Below are 19,234 nucleotides of genomic sequence, written 5' to 3' on the forward strand. Positions count from 1 at the left end.
AAGATCCGGGGAGGAAGGGAGATATTGCTATGACTGAATCCAGTTCTTCCCCATGTCTCCCAAACTTCCTTTTTTCCTACTGGATGCAGCGGTCCCTGAGTGAGAAACTGTGAACTGTAACATCACACCTTTACGGAGGAATCCCGAATCGTCGCCTCTCAGGGTGGACCGTGCCTTTGCCCCATCTGGCAGAATCAGGGTTGCAGTGAAAACTGCTGTCCCGCCTCGTGGTAGATGCCCACTTGTTCTGTGTCCAAGTGGCCCTCCTCTGTGCGAAGGCGAAGGGCCCCAGGGCAGGCTCAGGGTCTCACTGTCAGCACTGTGGACTGGCACAGTGGGCAGCCTAATGTCCTTCCAAATAAAGCCACGATAAATGGAGAAGAGGAGATAGAGCAGCCGAGAGGGGAGAATGAATGAACGGGTTGTGCAACGTGGGAAGGCCATGTGACAGCGACACCTTGAAGAGGTGCAGAGTGAGAGAACAATGTGATGCTCAGCACAATTCGCCAGATGCCCAAATGTGCCGTCACGTTTGCCAAACTCACTCCTTCTTTGGACCCTGACGAGGTCGAATGGTAGCCTCAAACCTACATGGCATCGTTCTGGTCACACGATGGACCAGAATAGGAAGCCGAGCTGGGCCGAGGGTGAAGACCTGGTTGGAACTTCAGTGATGTGCCCATATACTTGACTCTTATATGGGTTACAAATGCTGTAAAGGGCATCGTTAGGAAGGAGTGTGACTTTTGGGTCACAGCAGGGTGATCACTGTGTGACCACAAACCCTGGTGACTGAATGCTTAGAATGGGCCCTGGTTATTGGGGGCAGACCATCATGGTGGCAAGGTCAGTACACGAGAGTACATGTGCACAGTCACAGAGCACCCACTGGGTGAGGGGAAAGCTTCTAAACGGAACAGGCTTTCGCATGGGATGAGAGAGGGGGCACCTCAAGGTGGTGTGAACTCCCCTGGGACATAGGCCCACCCTGAGAGAGGATGACTATGGGAGGCCCTGTGGCCATACCCACAAAATCACATCTGGCTGGGACTCACACTCATCCAACTCCAGTATGGGGGACCCAACAATTCTGGGTGCAAAGCATGTGTGCACACTTAACTCAGGCCCTGAGGACAAATGGCCCCAGCTTACACGGTAGAAACACACCAGCCATGAGACGTGAGTATAGCCTGTGTCATGGTCAGGTTCATGTGTCAACCTGGCCAGGTGGTGGCACATGTTTGTCTAGTTGGGGAAGTGCTGGCCTGTCTTTTGCTGTGAGGACATTTCATAGGTCTAAATCATGATCGCGTCTGCTATATCCACAGGTAATTCCATTTGCAATCAGTCAAAGGGAGTGTCTTCTTTAATGAGTGATGCTTAATCTAATCACTGGAAGCCTTTTAAGGAGGATTCAGAAGAGACAGGTTCTCTACCTGCTTTGGCCAGCGAGCCTCTCCTGTGGAGTTCGTTCAGACCCTCCATGGGAATAGTCAGCTTCACAGCCTGCCCTGCGAATTTAGGACTCCATGTTCTGACAGTTATGTGAGACAGTTTTATTCATTTTATATTTACGAATATTTCCCATTGATTCTATTTCTTTAGAGAACCCTAATACCACCTGTTTACTGGTTCTGCAAGTCCTTTTAACAAATGGCTGATCCTCAGGTGTTTTGAGGGACCCCTGGTAAAGACCCTCCTCCATCCCAGGCAGGGATGGCTCTTGTCCTATCAGCAGCCCATTCCTGTCCCTCCATCCTGCCTGGCATTCCAGGAGCTGAGACATTTATATCAGCATCAACTCAGGCAGTCGATGCTGAGTCTCAATGGGTGTTGTGGGGTGAAAGAGAAGGAAAGCCAGACACCTTCTGAGCCTCAGCATACCCATCTGTCAAATGGAGTCATTTCCAAAGGGAAATGGAACAATTCCTTGGGCAGGGGCAGGGGCAGGGGCTGGCCCCAGGCAGGAAGCTGAGGCTCCGCCCATCCAGGACCTGGACAGAGAGTGAGGTGGGTGCTGCCAGAATGGTTTATTGCAGGAATCTGGGTGGGGTTTGGGGAGGGTCCCGGTGACCCTCTCTAACGGGGCATGGCACAGAGCTGGTAGGGGAACGGAGTCACAAAGAAGGCAGAGAGGCCGTGGTCGCTGGGCCGGGGCTGCCCAGTGGGCACCGAGAAGCTAAAGCGCTGCAGGAGGCAGGTGAAGAAGAGGAAGAGCTCCATGCGGGCCAGGGGCTCCCCAAGGCATGCGCGGCGGCCTGTGGGTGGGCACGGGGGGCTCGGTGAGGAGAAGCAGCCAGGGACTTGCCCATCCGAGCCCCCTCGGGAAAAGGGCAGGGGCCCAGCACCCGACAGGCACCTGCTGAGAAAGGCATGAAGGCCTCCGGCTTCACGAAGCGGCCCTGGGCGTCCAGGAAGTGTCCCGGGTGGAAGCGGAAAGGCTTCTCCCAGGCAGTCTCGTCCTTCAGCACTGATGACAGGTTGAGGAAGAGTGCGGTTCCCTGAGCAGGAGAGGCCAGGTGGGAAGGGGGGAGTCATGGGCTGGGGGATGCCGCACCTGCTACCACTGCACATGCAAGAGCACTTGCACCATCTACCGGGCACACAGAAAGCTTCCCTGAACTATGCTCCCAGGCTGGGCAGGGAAGGGGGGCCAGACCCTACCTTGGGGATGCAGAAGCCCTGGATCTCAGTGTCCTGGGACGTCATGTGCGGCACGTTCAGGGGGATGATGTCCCCGAAACGCTGCACCTCGTGGATCACGGCTGAGGTGAAGGGCATGCGTCCCTGGTCCGCCATCTCTGGCCGCCGCCCCTGCCCTATCACCTCATCGATCTCCTTGTGGACATGGCCTGGGCAGACAAGCGACCCTCAGGGACCAGAGCCCAGGAGGCTGGGTGCTGACCTTGCCCTGACAGCTGCCTATCCCCTTTGTTGGGGACAGTGCCCACGTGGAGGAGGAACACTGCTACAGGAGCCCAGGCCCAGATCTTGGCAGCATCTCGTGGTGTCCAGAGGAAGCTCAGGCCCCCAGCCTGGCCCTGCCCACACCCCACACCCTGCCTCCCGGGACCCAGGCAGGCTCACTCTGCACGTCCGGGTGCAGGATCATGAGCAGAAGGGCCCAGGCCAGCGTGACGGAGGTGGTCACCATGCCCGCTATGAACAGATCGCCCACCACCAGGCGCAGGTTGGCGTCAGTGAAGCTGCTCTCGGGGTTCCCCTTGGCCTGGGCGGGACAGAGAGGGGCTGGCTCAGGGGCAAGGGGGGGGCATGTGGGAGGGAATGTGTATTCCCAGAAGAAACCCCACGCTGTGCGGCTCAGCGTGGATCACTGGCCACTGGGTCATGCCCAGACCTCCCATCATGACCCTTATGGGTCCTCTAGTTTACTCACACATGCTCCGAACAGCCCACCCCTCACCTTCTCTATTTCACTAAGGAAGGCCTCCGTCAGGTGGCGCGGCGGCTGGGCCGGGTCCCAGGCCTTCCTGTGCTCAGCGAGCAGCTCGTCCAGCAGGTCCATGAAGGCCTTCTGTGCTGCGAAGGCTTTGCCGGCCACCCCCGGGATGCGCAGGAGCAACGGGAAGGCATTCAGCACCTGTGCGGGCCGCAGGGCGGGGCTTCGTCCTCCCTGCACTCAGCCCCCTCCTTGGCCAGGCCTGTTTCAGCCTGCGGGCCCTGTGTCCCGGCCCTGGGCCCTGGCCTGTACTCTCGCTGTGCTCCTCCCAGAACTGCCCTTCTTCCCCTCGCCCCCAGGCACAAATGCCCTCCCCAAATCAAGTCCCAGGGGCAGGGTGGCACCCTCCGGGTCCGCCTCCCGCTCCCAACGCCCGCCCGGGGCGCACCGCTTGGGTGAAACCCTGCTCCTTCAGAAAGGCCTCCACCAGCCCCAGGAGCTTGCGGAAGGTCGGGTCGCTGTACTCGAAGCGGCGCCCGTGGGTGAGCGAGGCGATCACGTTGCACACCGCTTGGTTCAGGAGGTCGTTGGGACTGAAGGGGCGGCCTGGTGGGGAGAGGGAACCGGTGAGGGACGGTCGCCCCTCGTGCCCCGCACCCCTCGTCCCCGCGCTCACCTGCATGGTCCGCGAAGGCGGCGCACAGGTTGGCGGCCTCCTCGGTCACCCACTGCTCCAGAGACTTCTTGCCCAGGCCAAAGTTGCGCAGGGTGGACAAGCAGAAACGCCGCTGCTCTCGCCACGCGGGTCCGTAGCGCGCGAGGACCACACCTGGGGGCGGGGAAAGTGTCTGGGCGTGGCCCCGCCCTTATCCCCTACCCAATCAGATGCTTTTCCTCTTTGCTCAGCAAGACCCCGACTCCGCCCTCCTGGGGGACTCATCCTGCCTTGACCTCCCCACCCACCCTGTTTAGGCCCCGCCCAGTGCCCTGCCACACTCCGACCCAACTCATGCCCTGGACCGGCTGCGCCCTCCAGCTGCTTCTCTCGGCCCGGGGGCCTTTTTCCTGCACCCCTTGCCCGCGTCAGCCGCGCCTGCTCCGCCCTGCCAGCCTCGGGGCCGCTGCCCGCCCAGCTCCTGCTGGACCGCGGTCTCTTCCTCTGTCACCCCTCACCTTGCGCCCCGGGCCCGTAGCCTAAGTACTCGTTGATGGGAGCCGGCGGGCGGTCTGCGGTGTCCTCGCCGCGTTCTAGCAGCGCCTCCCGCACGGCCGGCAACCCGTTGAGCACAACCACGGGCATCCAGGCCAGCTGCAGGCTGAACACGTCCCCGAAGCGGCGCCGCAGCTGCCGGTCCAGGGCCGAAGGCGCAGTCAAGCCCAGGACCCTCAGGTTGCTGGTCTCAGGCTCACTGCACCAGACTTGGGGACCCCAAGAAATTCTGGCCTCCTGCTTCGGGTCACACCCTCCTTAGCACTAGAACTTAACCTTGGAACTTACTCTCCAGCAACTTCCCAAAGATCACCAAAATTATTAGTAGGCCTGAGTCAGCATCTCATCTTACCGATGAGGAAGCAGGCTCTCAAAGTAAGCAGGGAGGCCACAGGCCCACAGTTGGACAGAATGGAGCTGGGTCACTGCCCCCTCTCCTCTCCACCATAATTTCCCAATTTAAATGCTCCTCTCCAGTGGGACACTCTCCCACCCCCACAACCTTCCTTCACCTCCTCCCAAGGCCTTTCTGTAGGTTGTCATCAAAAGGGACTCAGTTGGGTCTTTCGTAACCTCTGTGCTGTCCAGTTGAATCCCAAATCCGCTGCCAAGTCCCAACAACCTCCAGACTTTGTCCTCTCTGCACTTTGATTTCCCAGCAATGGTCCCCTCCCCAGGAAGCCTCTCATCAGCCTCTTCTTCCGAACCAGCTTCTTTCCAACCTGTAGCTTCACCTACCACCTCCTGTCTGGGGCTAGGAGGGGTGCCCAGGACCCCAGCTGTCCCCTAGCCCGCCACCTCCCTCACCTTCCTGAAGCTGTGTGGCATGTCCTGGAAGTCCACCTGCAGGAGGTTGCCCAGTCCAGGCAGTGGCAGGGGGCCTGGTGGGTAGCGTGGGGCCCAGCGTATGCGCCGGTGCATCAGGTCCACCAGGAGCAGGAAGATGGCCACGGCCACGGCCAGGGGTGCCAGCACCTCCCCGGTCAGGAGCCCCATGGCTGCCTCACTGCCCACCAGGATCCTGGGCAAGGGAGGCGATGGCCATGCAGGGAGCCGTCCACACGTGGGACCCTGATCACACCAGGCACCCGGGATGAGACCGGGAATTCCCAGCACACAGATGGTTTCCGCAGGCTGTGCCCTGCCCTTTAATAAAGAGCCAGGGCCTGCCCTGTGCCCTCTGCCCTACCCAGTCTGTTTGGAGCGATTTTATCAGCAGGGAACAGCCAGTCCAAGTCAGGAGTTGGATAGCCCAAGGTTGTTCCTCCTTGTGTTCTCCTCCAGGTGCCTGCCCAGGTAGAGTAGGAGCAGGAGAACTGAGAATAGACCCCACCCCTACTCTGTGCAAGCTGATTGCAGTTCTTGGATAAAAAACTTGGTACAGGCTGATTTGACCCAGATTTTACAATCTAATCATAAGAACAATACCTTGCTCTTCCCACCCCTCACCTGCTCCTTTTGGAATGGCCTTCACCACCAAGGTGTTTCCCTAACACTTGGGGACTTAGGTAGGTCGTGTTGGGGAGTAGGGTACTGGGGGGGCGGAGGGAAAGAGGAGAATATTCTTCCCCTGCTGGCCCCACCTCACACTGTGCACATGCAACATGCACCAACACACAGAACCACCAATCACCACCAATACCTCACATGTTCATTGCTCACCCTGGCCTCACATGTCCTAGTCTCTCTGCTGCTTGCTCAGAATGTCACCTTTCTGCCAGAATGGGGACTTGGCCTCCTCCTTCTTCCACAACAAAAGGGCTGGGGTTTGGGCGGAGTCCTCTAGTCAGGTAAGCTGATTAAAACCCAGAGGCTGAGTCCTGGTGAATGGGGAAGGTCCTCCTGCTCTGGGGAATGCCTCTGCCCCATCTCTGGACTCCGTGCCCAGCCCGGGGATGTGTGAGGATAGCTTGCTCTTAGTTCTGGAGACAGCTTTATTATTGAACAGCTTGGGGTTTGAAGGTGCTCTTTCCCAAGCTGTGGCAAGGCCTGAAGCAGCAGCCCCCCATCCCCCTTTTCCAACAGTACTGGACCAGATCTTGCCCACAGTGCTCTCTGAAGAGCCTAAAGACACCCAAGGACACTCAGGGAAAGGAGCCTGGGTTGTTTGGCCTTTGGTATTAGCTTTCAACTTTGGTGATGATCCTTGATTTTGGAAAGCAATGTGGAAGCTATTCCCACCCTCCCAAAGTCCCACATCCCCACTCTCCCCACTGGTCCATGTTCAGAGAGGGCAGCTTGCTAGGGTCCATCTCTGTGCTGGAGACTTCCCTGGGCTTTGCCTTGACCTGGGCATGGGTTCTATCACACCTGTGAGGGTGTTCCAGTTGTGCTAGCTGCTGGACTGGGGCAAGGGAAGTGGAGGCTGCTTGGTCCAGTGGCTCATGACCAGGGGGAGGACAGGAATGGCTACAGAGAGCTGACAGGCAACCCACACAACAGGGACTGCTTGAGGGGCAGGGGGACCAGGTGGTTTGGAGCTGTCAGAAAAGTTTGTGTGCTTTTAAACCATTCCTGAGGGTGTAAACCTATTTGCGCCGCACATTTTGGTTACAGCATTTCAGTTGAGATGTGACCCAGTCCATTCAAGGTGGGTCATATCTTTTTCCTGGATTCTGGTAAGAGAGATAAAATTAAAAGAATCTCACAGAGAAAAGCAAAGAGAGGACCCATGGAAGCTCAGAGGAATCACAGATGTATGTGGTAGTGTGAAATGTGATGTACCCCAGTAATGGCCATATTCTTTTTTTCCTTAATGCAATATTACTGAGATATATTCACACAGCATAGAAACCATCAGAATATATACTCACTGGTTTACAGTATCATCACAAGCTTGTGCATACAACCCTGTGATCAGTTCTGGAATATGTTCATTACTCCAGAAATGAAATAAAAAGAAAAGGAAACCATTATGCCCCCCTACGTCGTATCCCCCCATATTATTGACCCAAAGTATTCACGTGGTACATTTGTAACTGTTGATAAAAGAGTATTAAAATATTAGCGCTAACTATAGTCATAGTTTGCAATAGGTACATTTTTTCCCCTCTACCCCTTTATAATCAACTCCTTATAATAGTGTCATACATCTGCTCTAGTTCATGAAAGAACGTCTTTATATTTGCACAGTTAATCACAGATACTGTCCACAAGATTCACTGTGTTATACATTCCAATGTTTTAACTTCAACTTTTCTTCTGGTGACATCCATGACTTTAGACTTTCCCTTTCCAGCACATTCACACACAGTTCAGCACTGTTAGTTATTCTCACAAAAATGTGCCATTGTCACGTTGTCCATTTTGAAACATTTAAGCTCACCCTAGTTAAACATTCCATATACATTAAGCAACCACGTCCTATTCTTTAGCCTCAGTCTACATCTATCTATATATTTATGTATCTATAAAAATATTCTATAATTTATGTCTACGAGTTTACATATAAGAGTGAGGTCAGCGAGATCATAATACATCTGTCCTTTTGTGTCTGACTTATTTTACTCAACATAATATCCTCAAGGCTCATCTATGTTATTGCATGCTTCAGGACTTCCTTCCTTCTTAATGTTATAAAATATTTCAAATATTTTCTCCCACTGGGTCAGTTGCTCCAGAGAAGGCCATGTTCTTGTAATCCATTCCTATCAGTGCAGACTTATTGTGGGTGGGAACTTTTGTTTAGGTTATTTCAATTGAAATGTGACCGACCCCACTCAAGGTGGGGTTAATCCTGCTATTGGTGTCTCTTATGAGAGGATAAAACACATACAGAAACAAAGAGATTAAGAGATGCTCACAGAGAAAAGCCCTGGAGAAGCTAAGAGGGGACCCACAGAAAACAGAGAGGGGCCCACTGAAGCCAGATGCTGAAAGCAACGAAACCCAGGAGCGTGCTGGCCATGTGCCTTCCCATGTCACACAGGTGTCCTGAATGCCAAAAGCCTGTCTTCAGAGTCCTGTGATAGTTCTGTTGATGTCTTGAATTGGACATTTTCATGGCCTAAGAACTGCAAAATGTAAGTTAATAAATGCCCACTGTAAAAGCCCATTTCTTGAATATTGCATTCTGGCAGCTTTGGTGAACAGAAACAATGTGTTAGAAGCTAGAATGGTGTTAACAACAGCTTCTCTGCACAGTAGCCCTAAGTGGCCCTTGGAAACAGCTGATGGCTCTCGGAGGCTGTCAGGGCGTGGAAAGATAGAGCTGCTCAGGTGTCAGCAGGAGTTGGCACAGTCTCACCAAAGCAAAAAATACAATAGGGACTCATCTTGCAAGTGCACTTTGTGTGTGTGTGTGCGTGTGTGTGTTGTGTGTGTGAGTCTCAATGTCAGAAAGGAGGTGACTGCTGTTTGCCATCAAGTGGGAAGGACCTCGATTTACATACTGTATTGCCACAGTGTTACTTGAAGTCACCAGCTTACTGTCAAAATTTATCTAGATCTGGACTTCATGTGAGTCCTAAGCATAATAATACACTATACTGATGATATGATATAACATTATCAGAAACTGAAGAGCAAGGTAGGACTGATGTAAGTGCAAAGGTGACACAAAGGAGCAGCAGAGGCTGGTTAATATATCCAGCAAAGTTCCAAGAACCTGCGTAAATGTAGAATTCTTAGGAATAACCTGGCAGGAGCCACCTGTCGCATTTCATGGCTGACTAAAAAGAAAGTGCCAGCATTGCCTAACCTTACAGCTAAGCAAGAAGCACAGCACTTGGTTATCTTATTTGGATTTTGGAGGATGCATTTTCCACATCTGGGAATGTTGCTAACTCCTTTTCATAAAACTTCCCTAAAGTGGCAGTATTTGAATGGGGGCTGGTTCGGTTTGCTACAGCTGCCTAAATATAATATACCAGAAATGGATTGGCTTTTAACAATGGGGATTTATTAGCTCACAAGTTACAATGACAAAGCCATGAAAATAATCAGATTAAGGCATTAACAGCATACCTTCTCTAAAGAAAGGCTGCTGGCATCCAGGGCACCTCTATCACATGGGAAGGCACATGGCTGGTGTCTCTTGATCTTTCCTCCAGGTTTTTGTTGCTTTCAGCTTTTGCCTTCAGTGGATCCCTCAATTCTGTGGGTGTGTCCTTGTCACTCAGTTTCTCTGGGACTTCTCTAAGCTCACTAAACTTTTCTGTCTTTTACTCTCTCATAAAGGACTCCAGGAGAAGAGTTAAGACTCACTTTGAATGGGGTGAGTCACAATTCAATTGAAATAACCTAACCAAAAGGTCCCACCCACAACAGGTCTGCACTGCCAGGAATAGATTAAAAGAACATATACGTCTCTAGGGTACCTAACAGCTTCAAATTAACACAGGGCCCTGAACAAAAAAGCAGGCCATATCTCAAAGCTCTCTTAGTGTGTTTGGGACTTTTGATCCAAACTCATGTATAATTTTGTAAATGTCTGTGACGGGTGCTTACACAGACTGGAGCTTATAGCTAAAGCCCATGAGTGCCACCCAATGGAAACTGCTGGAATTTGGGATCAGAACATTTCCAGATGCGGCAATATGAAATAGGCCACTGAGAAGACAATTACTAGCTTGCTATTGGGCATTAATTAAAACTGCTCCCACGACTGAAGGATATGAAATCATCTTAAAACCTAAAATACCCATAATGTCTTGGATAAGGACAAAAGAAACACTCTAGTAAGGAAGACAGTGCCCAGAATTCCTTAATAAAATGGAAATGGTTTACACAAGAACATACTACTGGGAAAATGCAAGGAGGCACTCATATTCCTAAGCAGGTAGCCTGGAATCTCCCCTGGGGATGAATTTGGAACCACATAAGAAGCTGCTGCATCATAGCGCCACCTGGGTGACACATAATGAACAGCTTTCTATAGACCAATAAAGAGCTGCTTGGTTTTGGGTGTCAGTTGGAAGATGGACAGGCAATTTGGAAGGCCACTGCACTGTGACTGACTGGAAACTCTGATTGAGGAAGGGAAGATCAAATCAGCTGAATGGGTTGAGCTGCATGCTATTTTCCTTGCAGTGATGGAAGAATTGAAATACAAGAGTCCCTACGTCTGGGATCTTACTGATACATGGGCAGAGGCCACTGGCCTGGCCATATGGTCAGGCTGGTGGTAAAGGAAAACCAGCCTGTTAAAGGGAAGCCTAGACGGAGCACAGCTCTATGGAAATCACTATGGGAATTTAAGGGCGCATTAAAATAGGACAGATCGATGCCCACCAGAACCAGAACCAGAAAGTGGCTATCCTGGTGTGCTCACCTGAGGTGGCCACGTGGGCCCAGGAGACATGTGGACACGGAGGAGCTGCAACAATGCCGAGACGCATTGAAGATTGACACATGCCTCTTGCACCAAGGCTCAAAACACCAACAAGAACTGTGTCTGCCAACAGGAAACACAGGAGAGGGCAGACGGCTATGGGCAAGTTCCCTGGAAGAAAGGCCTTGCACACAGCTGGCAGGTAGACATCAGATGGATGCTGGTGGCATCCAAGCAAGCTGTAAAGGGGTCCTGACAGGAACTGGACAATTCCTGGACAATCCGTCCTGACAATTCACTTACTCTGAATTGGGTTTGGCATACCTGGTGGTAGATGCAAATGCTCAAGGTACTATAAAACGACTAGAAGAGAAGATACTTGTCATAAGTTGGACAGCGTCCTCCAAATGACGTGTTCAAGTTCGAGCCGGCTGGATGTGACCATATATGAAGGGTCTTTGCAGATGTGATCAAGTTAAGACGAAGCCATCGTGGACCAGAGAAAGTGGAATCTCTAGTCTCCACAGTTATGGGAAAACAGGTTCATTGCTTTGAGCCACGCAGTTTGTGGTATTTTGTTATGGCTGGGCGGCGGAAGCGTGGGGGACGTGTTTGGCCGAGGCACCCGCTGCGCCGCAGCGCCTTCCGGTCCCGCGGCGTTTCTGCGCTATTTCCCCGAGTCTCCGCGTTCCCGCCTCTCCCCCCGCGGTCGCTCCGGGCTTTGTCTAAAGGCGGCGGCTGGGATTCTGCTAGTCGCTATTCGTCAGGAAAAGGCCAGGACAAAAACTAATATTCAGAGATATTCTGGCATTAATGGTGTGATCTATAGTAAGAAAGGTGAGCAGCAGTCGGTTCCAATCAATGAGAATTCCGATGGAACTTCAAGGAGCCAAGACAATGTAAAACAGAATATGAAAAAAGACCTGTTAAATATTATTAAGGGCCTGAAAGATGAATTAAGCAAACGAAATGTACAAACAACCAAGCCACCTAACAGAAGACCACTTAAAAGGTTGGAGGCTAGAATTGGTAGGCTTCGAAAAGCTACAGAAGAAACCGCAAAGAAGAGAAATGAGTCTCAGGGCCCCGAGTTAATGGCGGCTCTATCTGCTGTGTCGCAGAGTCTCTTATTGACAAGGAAACTACCAAGTCAGAGGTGCTCAGGCGGCGGCGGCAGCACGAGGAAGAATCGGGGGCACAGGAAAATGGAGAAAGAAGAAAGGTTAGTTTCGGAAACAAATATCAGATATGAAAGATGTCAGATCAGCTACAGCTAGAATTAGAAAGAGCCCCGAGCATCAGATTCAACTTGACGAAGAACCTCAAAATGTTGTTGGTGAGAAGACCACTGTTCTTTGAAAAAGTTTTAAGAAAGATATATTCAGGGGGAGGAGACTTAATATGTTTGATATTAAGGCAGTTACTGAAGAGGCACCTGAAACAGACATCACCTTTGCTTTGGGATGTGGAATCTGCTAAGCAGCGACCCACAGTAAATCAGCAGCCCTTTCAGGGTGGTTTTGAAGAGATGATCTAGCGGACAAAGAGGGGAAACTGTGGGCGTTCCCAATTAACAGCGAAGCAGGTTTCAATGATGATGGTTCAGAATTTCATGAACACATATTTCTGGATGAATACCTGGAGGGTTTTCAAAACAAGGACCAATTTGCCACTTCTTGGAGGTCACTTCACTGGTGACCTTTGGCCTTTCAAAAAAACTCATATCTGAGTGTTAACCAGAAATTGAACATATACAGTGATTTAGTAATTGTTTCAGTGAAGAGAGGAACATGCTAAAAGAAAGTTCAATTCAACTTTTCATACAGTTCGATTGAAGGCTATATAAACTTTCATTTCAAGCTGTTGGATATGGTACTATCACTAAATAAAATAATGTTAGTAGAAAAAAAACCTGATAGGCTTCTAGGAAACTAACCTAATACTCCAGCAATTCAGACTTCCCAGTTGCATTCCCCCAGACTGAGGAGCATGGGCAAAGAGCTGTCTCAGCAAGAGGACACCGCCCGTTCGGTATCATCATCATGGAAGACGTGGTTTGAAAGAGGAATGAAATGGAGAATTGAGACATTTGTTGTCTAAAAGGGGGTGGTGGAGGCAGGAAGGGCTGCTGGCCTGCATCCATGAGTGTGTGCTCCCCCTCAGCACAAGGCGGGCCGCAGGAAGGTCCCGCTTGATACATTCCTCTGCTTTTCTGGAAGATCCGGGGAGGAAGGGAGATATTGCTATGACTGAATCCAGTTCTTCCCCATGTCTCCCAAACTTCCTTTTTTCCTACTGGATGCAGCGGTCCCTGAGTGAGAAACTGTGAACTGTAACATCACACCTTTACGGAGGAATCCCGAATCGTCGCCTCTCAGGGTGGACCGTGCCTTTGCCCCATCTGGCAGAATCAGGGTTGCAGTGAAAACTGCTGTCCCGCCTCGTGGTAGATGCCCACTTGTTCTGTGTCCAAGTGGCCCTCCTCTGTGCGAAGGCGAAGGGCCCCAGGGCAGGCTCAGGGTCTCACTGTCAGCACTGTGGACTGGCACAGTGGGCAGCCTAATGTCCTTCCAAATAAAGCCACGATAAATGGAGAAGAGGAGATAGAGCAGCCGAGAGGGGAGAATGAATGAACGGGTTGTGCAACGTGGGAAGGCCATGTGACAGCGACACCTTGAAGAGGTGCAGAGTGAGAGAACAATGTGATGCTCAGCACAATTCGCCAGATGCCCAAATGTGCCGTCACGTTTGCCAAACTCACTCCTTCTTTGGACCCTGACGAGGTCGAATGGTAGCCTCAAACCTACATGGCATCGTTCTGGTCACACAATAGGAAGCTGAGCTGGACCAAGTGTGGAGGCCTGGTTGGAACTTCAGTGATGTGCCCATATACTTGACTCTTATATGGGTTACAAATGCTGTAAAGGGCATCGTTAGGAAGGAGTGTGACTTTTGGGTCACAGCAGGGTGATCACTGTGTGACCACAAACCCTGGTGACTGAATGCTTAGAATGGGCCCTGGTTATTGGGGGCAGACCATCATGGTGGCAAGGTCAGTACACGAGAGTACATGTGCACAGTTACAGAGCACCCACTGGGTGAGGGGAAAGCTTCTAAATGGAACAGGCTTTTGTAAGGGATGAGAGCAGGAGGCACCACAAGGTGGTGTGAACTCCCCTGGGACATAGGCCCACCCTGAGAGAGGATAGCTATGGGAGGCCCTGTGGCCATACCCACAAAATCACATCTGGCTGGGACTAGCACTCATTCAACTCTAATTCTGGATGCAAAGCATGTGTGCACACTAAACTCAGGCCCTGTGGACAAATGGCCCCAGCACATATGGTGGAAACACACCGTGAGTATAGCCTGTTTCCTGGTTCTGTACTTCCTTATGCCAAATTGCTGAGTCTCAGGTATTTTGGGGGACCCTGATACAGCATCTCCTCCATTCCAGGCAGGGATGTCTCTTGTCCTCTCAGTAGCCCATTCTTGTCCCGCCACCCACCTGACATTCCAGGAGCTGAGACATTTATATCAATGTCACCAACCCAGGCAGCCAGTGTTGGATCTCAGTGGGTGTCGTGGGGTGAAAGGGAAGGGAAGCCAGGCACCTTCTGAGCCTTAGTATACCCATCTGTCAAATGGAGTCATTTGCAAAGGGAAATGGAACAATTCCTTGGGCAGGGGCAGGGGCTGGCCGCAGGCAGGCAGCTGAGGCTCCAGCCCAGCCAGGAACTAGACAGAACGTGAGGTGGGCGATGCCAGAATGGTTTATTACAGGTCGGGCTGTCTAGGTGGGATTTGGGGGAGGGTCCTGGTGACCCTCTCTAACGGGGTAAGGCACAGAGCTGGTAGGGGGACGGAGTCACAAAGAAGGCAGAGAGGCCGTGGTCGCTGGGCCGGGGCTGCCCAGTGGGCACCGAGAAGCTAAAGCGCTGCAGGAGGCAGGTGAAGAAGAGGAAGAGCTCCATGCGGGCCAGGGGTTCCCCAAGGCATGCGCGGCGGCCTGTGGGTGGGAACGGGGTCTCAGTGAGGAAGAGAGGCCAAGATCTTACTCATCTGAGACCCCCTCGGGAAAAGGGCAGGGGCCCAGCACCCAGCAGGCACCTGCTGAGAAAGGCATGAAGGCCTCCGGCTTCACGAAGCGGCCCTGGGCGTCCAGGAAGTGTCCCGGGTGGAAGCGGAAAGGCTTCTCCCAGGCAGTCTCGTCTTTCAGCACTGATGACAGGTTGAGGATGAGCATCATCCCCTGAGCAGGAGAGGCCAGGTGGGAAGGGTGGAGTCAAGGGCTGGGGGATGCCGCACCTGCTGCCACTGCACATGCAAGGGCACTTGTACCATCTGCCTGGCACACAGGAAGCTTCACCGAACTCTGCCCCCAGGCTGGGCAGGGGAGGGGGGCCAGGCCTTACCTTAGGGATGCGGAAGCCCTGGATCTCAGTGTCGCGGGATGTCATATGTGGCACGCCCAGGGGGATGATGTCCCCGAAGCGCTGCACCTCATGGATCACAGCTGTGGTGAAGGGCATGCGCCCCTGATCCGCCATCTCTGGCCGCCGCCCCTGCCCTATCACCTCATCGATCTCCTTGTGGACACGGCCTGGGCAGACAGGCGACCCTCAGGGACCAGCCCAGGAAGCTGGGTGCTGACCTTGCCCTGACAGCTGCCTATCCCCTTTGTTGGGGGCAGTGCCTATGTGGATGCACTGTTACAGAGCCCAGGCCCAGCTCTGGGCAGGTTTCCAGTGGAAGCCTGGCCCTGCCCACCCCCACACACCCTGCTTCCCGGGGCCCGGGCAGCCTCACTCTGCACATCCGGGTGCAGGATCATGAGCAGGAGGGCCCAGGCCAGCGTAATGGAGGTGGTCACAACCCCGGCTATGAACAGGTCGCCCACCACCAGGCGCAGGTTGGCGTCAGTGAAGCTGCTCTCGGGGTTCCCCTTGGACTGGATCAGACAGAGAAGGGCTGTCTCAGGTGCAGCGGGGGTGGTGGGCATTTCCAGATGCAACCGCATCACGAGCAGCTCAGGCTTGGTGCCTGGCCACTGGCCATGCCCAGGCCCTCATCATGACCCTTATTGGTCCTCTAGCTTACCCATACGTGCTCCCAGGCAGCCCACCCCTCACCTTCTCCATTTCACTCAGGAAGGCCTCGATCAGGTCGTGAGGTGGCTGGGCCGGGTCCCAGGCCTCCCTGTGCTCAGTGAGCAGCTCATCCAGCAGGTCCATGAAGGCCTTCTGTGCCGGGAAGGCTTTGCTGGCGACCCCGGGGATGCGCAGAAGCACCGAGGCTGCATTCAGCACCTGTGCGGGCCGCAGGGCGTGGCCTTGGTCCTCCCTGCACTCAGCCCCCTCCTTGGTCAGGCCCGTTCCGGCCCTGCGGGCCCTGTGTCCCAGCACTGGGCCCTGGCGTGTACTCTCGCTGTGCTTCTCCCAGAAGTACCCTTCTTCCCCTCGCCCCCAGGCACAAATGCCCTCCCCAAATCAAGTGCCAGGGGCAGTGTGGCACCCTCCGGGTCCGCCTGCCGCTCCCAACACCTGCCCGGAGCGCACCGCTTGGGTGAAACCCTGCTCCTTCAGAAAGGCCTCCACCAGCCCCAGGAGCTTGCGGAAGGTCGGGTCGCTGTACTCGAAGCGGCGCCCGTGGGTGAGCGAGGCGATCACGTTGCACACCGCTTGGTTCAGGAGGTCGTTGGGGCTGAAGGGGCGGCCTTGGGTGGGGAGAGGAACGGGTGAGGGACGGTCGCCCCTCGTGCCCCGCGCCCTCACCCCGTCCCCGCGCTTACTTGCATGGTCTGCAAAGGCGGCGCACAGGTTGGCGGCCTCCTCGGTCACCCACTGTTCCAGCGACTTCCTGCCGAGGCCGAAGTTGCGCAGGGTGGACAAGGAGAAGCGCCGCTGCTCTCGCCACGCGGGTCCGTAGCGCGCGAGGACCACACCTGGGGGCGGGGAAAGTGTCTGGGCGTGGCCCCGCCCTTATCCCCCACCCAATCAGATGCTTTTCCTCCTTGCTCAGGGATGAGCCCGCCCCAACACCGCCCTCCTCGGGCTCATCCTGCTTTGATCTACCCACCTACCCCGTTCAGGTCCCGCCCAGTGCCCTGGCACACTCCGACCCAACCCATTCCTTGGACCCGCTGCTCCCTCCAGCTGCTTCTCTCCGCGTGGTTGGTCCTTTTCCTGCGCCCCTTGCCCGCGGCAGCCGCGCCTGCTCCGCCCTGCCAGCCTCGGGCCGCTGCCCGCCCAGCTCCTGCTGGACCGCGGTCTCTTCCTCTGTCACCCCTCACCTTGCGCCCGGGGCCCGTAGCCTAAGTACTCGTTGATGGGAGCCGGCGGGCGGTCTGCGGTGTCCTCGCCGCGTTCTAGCAGCGCCTCCCGCACGGCCGGCAACCCGTTGAGCACAACCACGGGCATCCAGGCCAGCTGCAGGCTGAACACGTCCCCGAAGCGGCGCCGCAGCTGCCGGTCCAGGGCCGAAGGCGCCGTCAAGCCCAGGACCCTCAGGTTGCTGGTCTCAGGCTCACTGCACCAGACTTGGGGACCCCAAGAAATTCTGGCCTCCTGCTTCGGGTCACACCCTCCTTAGCACTAGAACTTAACCTTGGAACTTACTCTCCAGCAACTTCCCAAAGATCACCAAAATTATTAGTAGGCCTGAGTCAGCATCTCATCTTACTGATGAGGAAGCAGGCTCTCAAAGTAAGCAGGGAGGCCACAGGCCCACAGTTGGACAGAATGGAGCTGGGTCACTGCCCCCTCTCCTCTCCACCATAATTTCCCAATTTAAATGCTCCTCTCCAGTGGGACACTCTCCCACCCCCACTACCTTCCTCCACCTCCTCCCAAGGCCTTTCTGTAGGTTGTCATCAAAAGGGACTTAGTTGGGTCTTTCGTAACCTCTGTGCTGTCCAGTTGGATCCCAAACCCGCTGCCAAGTCCCAACAACCTCCAGACTTTGTCCTCTCTGCACTTTGATTTCCCAGCAATGGTCCCCTCCCCAGGAAGCCTCTCATCAGCCTCTTCTTCCGAACCAGCTTCTTTCCAACCTGTAGCTTCACCTACCACCTCCTGTCTGGGGCTAGGAGGGGTGCCCAGGACCCCAGCTGTCCCCTAGCCCGCCATCTCCCTCACCTTCCTGAAGCTGTACATCATGTCCTGGAAGTCCACCTGCAGGAGGTTGCCCAGTCCAGGCAGTGGCAGGGGGCTTGGTGGGTAGCGTGGGGCCCAGCGTATGCGCCGGTGCATCAGGTCCACCAGGAGCAGGAAGATGGCCACGGCCACGGCCAGGGGTGCCAGCACCTCCCCGGTCAGCAGCCCCATGGCTGCCTCACTGTCCATCAGGATCCTGAGCAAGGGAGGTGATGGGCATGCAGGGAGCCGTCCACACGTGGGACCCTGATCACGTCAGGTCCCTGGGATAAGACCGGGAATTCCCAGCACACAGATGGTTTCTGCAGGCTGTGCCCTGTCCTTTAATAAAGAACCAGGGCCTGCCCTGTGCCCTCTGCCCTACCCAATCTATTTGGAGCAATTTTATCAGCAGGGAACAGCCGGTCCAAGTCAGGAGTTGGGTAGCCCAAGGTCGTTCCTTCTTGTGTTCTCCTCCAGGTACCTTCCCAGGAAGGGTAGGAGCAGGAGACCTGATAATAGACCCCACCCCTACTCTGTGCAAGCTGATTGCAGTTCTTGGTAAAAAAAAAACCTGGTAGAGCCTGATTTGACCCAGATTTTACAATCTGATCTTAAGAACACCAGCTTGCGCTTTCCACCCCTCACCTGCTCCTTTTGGAATGGCCTTCACCACCAAGGTGTTTCCCTAACACTTGGGGCCTTAGGTAGGTCGTGATGGGGAGTATGGACCTGGGGGGGGGTGGCAGAGGGACAGAGGAGAATATGTTTCTCCTGCTGGTCCCCCCTCACACTGTCCACACTCAACATGCACCAATGCACAGAACCACGCATCACCACCAAGCCCTCACATGTTCATCGCTCAGCCTGTCCCCACATGTCCTGGCCGCTCTGCCACTTCCTTAGAGTGTCACCTTCCTGCCATAGTGGGGACTTGGCCTCCTCCTTCTTCCACAACAAAAGGGCTTGGATTTGGGTCGAGTCTTCAAGTCAGTTAAGCTGATTAAAACCCAGAGGCTGAATCCTGGTGAATGGGCAAGGTAAAGGAGCCCAGAGATGGGGCAGTGGCATTCCCCAGAGCAGGAGGCAGGCAGGGCCTGGCATGGCTGCCCCACTGAAGGCGTGCTTGCCCAGCCCGGGGGTGTGTGAGGTTAGCTTGCTCTTAGTTCTGGAGACAGAATTACTAATGAACAGCTTGGTGTTTGAAGGTGCTCTTCCCC

At 54.2% G+C, this 19,234-nt stretch overlaps 2 protein-coding genes and 1 pseudogene across 5 annotated transcripts; 1 reads left to right on the plus strand and 2 right to left on the minus strand.

The window, feature by feature from the left end:
- Positions 1-912: 912 nt before the first annotated feature.
- On the minus strand, positions 913-11,477 carry LOC143691071 (cytochrome P450 2D17-like). Of its 3 annotated transcripts, XM_077169049.1 has the most exons (11): positions 11,206-11,477; positions 10,882-11,004; positions 5,418-5,631; positions 4,574-4,745; positions 4,077-4,229; positions 3,849-4,006; positions 3,425-3,601; positions 3,088-3,229; positions 2,665-2,852; positions 2,360-2,501; positions 913-2,258 (listed from the first exon to the last, which is right to left on the minus strand). In XM_077169049.1, exons 3-11 carry the CDS (start codon positions 5,604-5,606, stop codon positions 2,080-2,082), a joined length of 1,500 nt encoding a protein of 499 aa, XP_077025164.1. In that variant the 5' UTR covers positions 5,607-5,631; positions 10,882-11,004; positions 11,206-11,477; the 3' UTR covers positions 913-2,079. The 3 variants fall into 3 exon arrangements, with proteins under 3 accessions (XP_077025164.1, XP_077025167.1, XP_077025166.1); XM_077169052.1 differs by lacking the exons at positions 10,882-11,004; positions 11,206-11,477 and having other exon boundaries at positions 914-2,258; positions 5,418-5,719; XM_077169051.1 differs by lacking the exons at positions 4,574-4,745; positions 5,418-5,631 and having other exon boundaries at positions 917-2,258.
- LOC143690416 (small ribosomal subunit protein mS31 pseudogene) lies at positions 11,040-14,438 on the plus strand (annotated as a pseudogene).
- Positions 14,439-14,640: 202 nt separating this feature from the next.
- Positions 14,641-18,373, minus strand: LOC143691073 (cytochrome P450 2D17-like). 2 transcript variants are annotated; one of them, XM_077169054.1, is made up of 9 exons: positions 18,018-18,371; positions 17,174-17,345; positions 16,673-16,825; positions 16,440-16,597; positions 16,014-16,190; positions 15,691-15,832; positions 15,297-15,484; positions 14,992-15,133; positions 14,641-14,890 (listed from the first exon to the last, which is right to left on the minus strand). In XM_077169054.1, exons 1-9 carry the CDS (start codon positions 18,222-18,224, stop codon positions 14,712-14,714), a joined length of 1,518 nt encoding a protein of 505 aa, XP_077025169.1. In that variant the 5' UTR covers positions 18,225-18,371; the 3' UTR covers positions 14,641-14,711. The 2 variants fall into 2 exon arrangements, with proteins under 2 accessions (XP_077025169.1, XP_077025168.1); XM_077169053.1 differs by having other exon boundaries at positions 16,440-16,825; positions 18,018-18,373.
- Between the last annotated feature and the right edge of the window lie 861 nt (positions 18,374-19,234).

This window comes from Tamandua tetradactyla, chromosome 7 (assembly GCF_023851605.1).
Source record: "Tamandua tetradactyla isolate mTamTet1 chromosome 7, mTamTet1.pri, whole genome shotgun sequence".
In the NCBI taxonomy this organism is placed as follows: domain Eukaryota; kingdom Metazoa; phylum Chordata; class Mammalia; order Pilosa; family Myrmecophagidae; genus Tamandua; species Tamandua tetradactyla.

What these genes read in the sequence shown, in the direction of transcription:
- LOC143691073 (XM_077169053.1), bottom strand. Translation starts at nt 18,224, where the DNA reads ATGGACAGTGAGGCAGCCATGGGGCTGCTGACCGGGGAGGTGCTGGCA. An exon ending in CTACGGGCCCCGGGCGCAAG is followed by an intron (nt 16,826 to 17,173) that starts GTGAGGGGTGAC and finishes CCCCGCCCCCAG; the next exon opens with GTGTGGTCCTCGCGCGCTAC. An exon ending in AGCAGGGTTTCACCCAAGCG is followed by an intron (nt 16,191 to 16,439) that starts GTGCGCTCCGGG and finishes CGGCCCGCACAG; the next exon opens with GTGCTGAATGCAGCCTCGGT.
- LOC143691071 (XM_077169049.1), bottom strand. Translation starts at nt 5,606, where the DNA reads ATGGGGCTCCTGACCGGGGAGGTGCTGGCACCCCTGGCCGTGGCCGTG. An exon ending in CCTGCACCCGGACGTGCAGA is followed by an intron (nt 2,853 to 3,087) that starts GTGAGCCTGCCT and finishes TTGTCTGCCCAG; the next exon opens with GCCATGTCCACAAGGAGATC. An exon ending in AGGGCTTCTGCATCCCCAAG is followed by an intron (nt 2,502 to 2,664) that starts GTAGGGTCTGGC and finishes TCTCCTGCTCAG; the next exon opens with GGAACCGCACTCTTCCTCAA.